The sequence below is a fragment of the Micropterus dolomieu genome, linkage group LG01 (assembly GCF_021292245.1).
Source record: "Micropterus dolomieu isolate WLL.071019.BEF.003 ecotype Adirondacks linkage group LG01, ASM2129224v1, whole genome shotgun sequence".
Taxonomy (NCBI): domain Eukaryota; kingdom Metazoa; phylum Chordata; class Actinopteri; order Centrarchiformes; family Centrarchidae; genus Micropterus; species Micropterus dolomieu.
The window spans coordinates 20435994-20441642 of record NC_060150.1 but is presented as its reverse complement, the minus strand read 5'-3'; the positions used below and the strand labels follow the sequence as shown (position 1 = coordinate 20441642).

Sequence of the window (5649 nt, the reverse complement as noted above, 5' to 3'; positions counted from 1 at the left end):
GAGGAAGGCATTGATGCTATGGACTGGCCCGTCCGTTCCCCAGACCTGAATCCAATTGAGCACATCTGGGACATCATGTCTCGCTCCATCCACCAACGGCACGTTGCACCACAGACTGTCCAGGAGTTGGCGGATGCTTTAGTCCAGGTCTGGGAGGAGGTCCCTCTGGAGACCATCCGCCACCTCATCAGGAGCATGCCCAGGCGTTGTAGGGAGGTCATACAGCCACGTGGAGGCCACACACACTACTGAGCATCATTTTGACTTGTTTTAAGGACATTACATCAAAGTTGGATCGGCCTGTAGTGTGGTTTTCCACTTTGATTTTGAGTGTGACTCCAAATCCAGACCTCCATGGGTTGATAAATTTGATTTCCATTGATAATTTTTGTGTGATTTTGCTGTCAGCACATTCAGCTATGTAAAGATATAATGAGATAATAATATAAGATATGTAAAGAGATTATTTCATTCATTCAGACCTAGGATGTGTTATTTTAATGTTCCCTTTATTTTTTTGAGCAGTGTATATTATTTTGCACCAGATAACGTTAGCAACTTTGTGGTTGTTTTTATCCTTAAGTGGAGTTTATGTTGGAGTTTGTGTTGGAGTATTGTGCTGGGACCCAGTTGTTTTATGGTGTTAGTGGACTGCATTTCATTATGCTGTTAATGTAGTTAGAGAGAGGCTCGGGAGCACTCATGCAGCTACATACTGACCCAATACCTTAAAATAAGAAACAGAATAGTGGCAGCCCACTGACAAAAAGGAAGAAAAAAGTGATTTTTTTAATAACTAATTTCATTTGTGAACTACATATTAGTGCCTTTAGTAATATTGTATGGGCCAAGCAGAGAACCTTGTGATACCTCCTTAGTTATCATTAAGTAAGGTTGTGCTGAGACCATCAGAAGAGAATACCTGTTTTTTAGTTATATTATGGAGTCCAGTACCTACACCCTTACACACACATTTGGTTACTTATTTCATTTGTGAACTACCTTTGTAACAGTCAGCCTTCTTTAGAGCTTGTTGCATATGTTCTATGTTTGTGCAGCAATTTCTTCATGGCCCGCCACCTGGAGGAGAAAGACATCCGGAACAAGGAGAAGCAAGAGAGCCATTTTTCCAGTGAGGCTGAGGTGGCACTTCCTTCCCCACCACCTGACCAGACTAAAGACAAGAAGAGTGTTGATAGAGGTAGGATAGAGACTAGTTGGGCAACAGTACTGTTTGGGATCAGTTTCTTCACGTCCTAAATCTTGTACCTGCAGCCAAATACAAACCAAAACAAGCTTCTTTGTTTTTTTTCCCAGAAAGGCATCCTAGAGATCTCCAATGGAGAAAGTTTTACCATTATAATTCCTCTTTTTTAATATTTTGCCACCAATATGGATGACAATGCCCCTTTTATCACATAATGTTGGGTTTCTTACAACATGAGGTTTTAATCATACCAAATACCCCACCCTCATAGCTTTAAACTCTAAAGAACTAAGTAAAGTTTTAGCATGAATAGTGACTTTTTATTTATTAGGCTTCTTTCTCCTTATTATTAGACAACTTTCCACTCATTATTTGGCTCATTATGTACTGTAAGGAAAAATTCTTGCGTTCAGTTTCATGCACTGCCTTTAGAAAATCAAGGCCCTTTTATACAGAGACTCTTGAAATTGTACAAATACATGTAGATATAGTTTCATGTTCTTATATAGCAGTGTCTCTCTGTGTGTCTCTCTCTTTCTCTCTCTGTCTAGTAGTTTTTTAATGGTATTTATCTATACTACAATACATCAATACTATGGGCAGCCCGGTGGTGCATTGGTTAGCGCTGTTGCATCACAGAAGGTCCTGGTGGTGATTAATTATTCATAATGCAGCCATTACACTCTTTTTTTGCTTACATCACAGGTAAAAAGAGCAACACTGCAGAGAAGCCATTTCCTTCAACAGAGCCACCGGAACCAGTTCTGCCTGGGAGCTTGGCCATTGGCTCTGTGTCTCTGGCTGTGGCCAAAACTGGGGCACAAATATACAGTATCCCTCTCTACAAGTACATAGCAGCTCTGAACAGAAAGGTTAGACCACACAAGCGTAAACATACACATTCACACAAACACTACACTAGGAGCGACTAACGAAGTAATGATGTCATAAATTGATTTATTCAGGCTCCTACACAATTCCACATACCTGTCCCCTTGGTAACTTTGCTAAGCTGTGGGAAGAATTCTCCTGGAAAACTGAATTTACTGGAAGAAGTCATCCTGATCCCCAAAGTGGGACAACGAGTCAGACAAGTACTCACCATTCTTCAAATACATCTGTGTAGTTGTTACATGTTCTATCTGTCTTTGTTTGTGTGTGTATGTTTTAAGTTCCTTTGCTTCGTTTATAGTTGCTATGATGTGGTATATTATTGGTAAGGCACCTTAGTTCTTGTATATTAAATGTTCACTATAGCATTTATTAAACACACTAAACTTCTTCAACAGATCATCACAATGACCCTTGAGTTACAGAAGGAGATAATGAGAATAATGAACACTTCAACAAAAGCTGGAGTAAGGGACATTGCTATTTATTCACTGTAAGAATAGGAACTCAGTTCACACGGGCTTTATGAGAGCTAGGAATGTAAAAGGTGGAGGCAGGATTCGAGGCCTTTTCTGTTACTCAGCTTTCCTAAAAGATATATACCAAACAATTTGTATTTGATTTTCATGGCTAATCTTCAAATTAACTCAGGTATGCAGGCCTGGGGGTATGTTGAAATGCTTATTAAAGCATTCAGTACTTCTCCTATCTCCCTTTTCCTTCATACATCATTTGTACTGGATACAGAGTTGTCGTCTGTATTGTTCAATGACCCCTAGCACTTACATTCACAACAGTGGAGAGGGTGAGTGGAACACACTCATCTTCTAATAATCTTACAATGACAGTGCTCTCATTCATACCTATGAATAAATACTCATTTACTGTCATTCACATGCAGCTTCAGCTAAGCTATTTTCAACAGATGTATCCAAAGAGGACAGATTAAAAAACAGTGTGGGTTAATGTATTTACTTCAGTTACACAATGCATAGATGTTGACAAGGTGAACGGTGTCTTTGCTCCGAGGCCACCCAGGCAATTCTGTGTGACAGTGGAGCGCCGGCTGTGAGCTACGAGCGACCTGAGCAGCCTCTGGACCTGATCACTGAAGCCTGCACTAACTTTGGACTGACAGTGGGAACAGAGATCTATTTAGCTGTAAACTGTGCTGCCCCTGAGCTAATGGACTTTGTAAGTTGACGAAATGCTGGCAGGCTTAATGTGAGCCAAGGTCCTTGTGTAAATCAAGCCTATAGCTGAAGAGATCAGATCATGTGCAAATGCAGTATAGGCACAGCTAATAAAGACAAAAAGCAGAATTTGTTTAATATTTTCTTCCTCTCAGTCTAAAGGAAAGTATGAGGTTGCAACAGGAGTTTTGAAGTCGCCAGATGAATTAGTGGATATGTACCAAGCCCTCATCAGCAAATACCCAGCAGTGGTGGCCTTAATTGATCCATTTAGGAGAGAGGTAACTTCATAATATTTTCATTCTTTCATCAACATGTTGAAGTTTATTTAGGCAATACTGTTTATATATTGAAGACATTGTTTATATTATGAAATTATTAAGAATGAATTTATTACAAAATTGTTTAAAAACTGCCATCTCTGGCCAAGCGTGCGGGAAGCGGTGTGCGGAGGCTGTTGCAGCACCTCCTATTGACAGAGAGGAACACAGTGTGCACATTACATGTGCAGACTACATAATGGGCACAACATAAAATGCAGCAGGTTAGTTCTGAATTCAGAGGATGTTCTGGTTGATATTACGGCCTAATAATTTGATGTCAGCAGCTGTGTAGCATGGCTAAATTTGTTATGAACTTTAATAAATTTATGATAATTAATATCCAATTATGAATTTTAATATTCATAAAATCAACAATATTCCTCGTTTCAGGGCACCACCAGAGTTGTGATAATCCTAGAGTCTCCGGACCTCTAGGTAGCTTTTAATAATTATACAATTATTACTAGTGATCAGTTAGTTAATAATCGCTCAATTATCTTAAATCAATCAGTCAGTCTCATATCTAAAGGGTCAGTTCTCTTGGCAGGGACGTAGAAATAGGCAACACACACAGTTCTTGATTATATCACAGTGAATTTATTCTCTAACTTATGTGATATAAAAGGGTGGTTGAATACAGGGAAAATAAACAATGGCGGCACAATGAGCCTGGAGGTTCGATTGTGGGAAGCATTTGACTCATACGGCATAGGAGAACTAATGAAAGTAAGCTATGCGTTTAGGAGTTAAAAGGAAATATTAACCTTACGGGACATATCTGACCACAGAATGTTGGTTAGGTCTTACGGCTTGTAGACGGCCTGCTTTGGCCTGTTGCACGGGTCCCACGTTAGCTGCCCGATCCTGGCTTTTGCTAGGGATTCTCCGGGGTTCTCCGTGTCTGACTGAAGAAAACGCTGTCCTCCGTCTGGCAATTCGGCTGTTTTCAGGTTTCCTTCGTTGCCGCTGGCGAGACCACGTGGCTTGGTCTGACCTCGGTGAAGTTGGCTCGACGAAAAAGCTTAGAAATGGAACTTGGTCGTTCCTGAATTAGTCCAGTGTAACTTAACGGACTGATAACTTTAACAAAACGAAAGAAAGAAAGAAAATAAAACAACTTTGCGTGTGTAGCTTCAAGCGAACAAAGGCCTGTCGCTGGTCGACTCCTGGGTGTTGCCTGGCGAGGCACGCTGGACACGTGCCGAAGCGTCCAGAGAGCCGAGAGAGCAGAGAAGAGAGAAGAGCGTCGCGTGTCGCTCTTTTGTTGCCTGGGGCGTGGTTCCCCAGAGGGCGTTTCAGGTTTCCCGAGGGACTGCCTTTCTAAACATAATGTCTAAAAGAAAAGAAATCTATTTTCGCGTATTATAATCAAATATTTTCCACAATCAAACCTCAATGGTCAAACGGTTGTACCGTTCTAAGTTAAGCATTTGGTAACAGGAAACAATTGTCACATTATTGGTCAGGATATTTATACATTTAACGGCATTTCCAACGAGAGTATGTAATACTTATTTCGTCCACTTGGGGGAGCTCAGGTTACATGAGGAAAGCTTAGATTGATCCAAGATCATCTCTCCTTAGGAACCGGGGAATTTAGGTATTCATCCTTAAATTCAAGCTGGCGATTAAGAGTATAGTATGACATTTCTTTATCATCATTTCTAAAGGAATTTTGTAGGAAAGTATTATGAACAAGCATTGATTCCACTAGATGAGGGAGTGTCTTGCTGAAAATAAAAACACTGCAAAAGTAACTTATTTAGATTATTTTCAGCACTAATATCAACAACAGATAGCAACCACATGTTAACATAACTATTCAAATAGAGGCAAACGTAATCAAGTAACTAAAGATTTAATTACACTTAATTAAATGCTTTGAGTTTTTGGAGACTCCAGTCTTCGGTTATTTAAAGTTCGGCTTCCTGGGTTATGTCACAACTTGGGTGAGACAGGGAGTATCCCTTTGATGGGGTAATGAAACACAGAGCAAGGTCAGTTACCACGGTTACATGTGTGGGGGGGGGGGGGG

General features: G+C 40.4%; 1 protein-coding gene across 1 annotated transcript in view; it reads left to right on the top strand.

Moving 5' to 3' along the window:
- The first annotated feature begins 1037 nt into the window (after nt 1-1037).
- The window catches only part of LOC123970920 (enolase 4-like), a 9591-nt gene continuing 4979 nt past the window's right edge, over nt 1038-5649 (top strand). The window contains exons 1-6 of the mRNA XM_046049322.1: nt 1038-1201; nt 1913-2079; nt 2173-2301; nt 2497-2565; nt 3128-3292; nt 3447-3572. Of these exons, the coding sequence (XP_045905278.1) occupies nt 1069-1201; nt 1913-2079; nt 2173-2301; nt 2497-2565; nt 3128-3292; nt 3447-3572 (789 nt within the window). The 5' untranslated portion in view covers nt 1038-1068. The remainder of the gene's footprint in view (nt 1202-1912; nt 2080-2172; nt 2302-2496; nt 2566-3127; nt 3293-3446; nt 3573-5649) is intronic.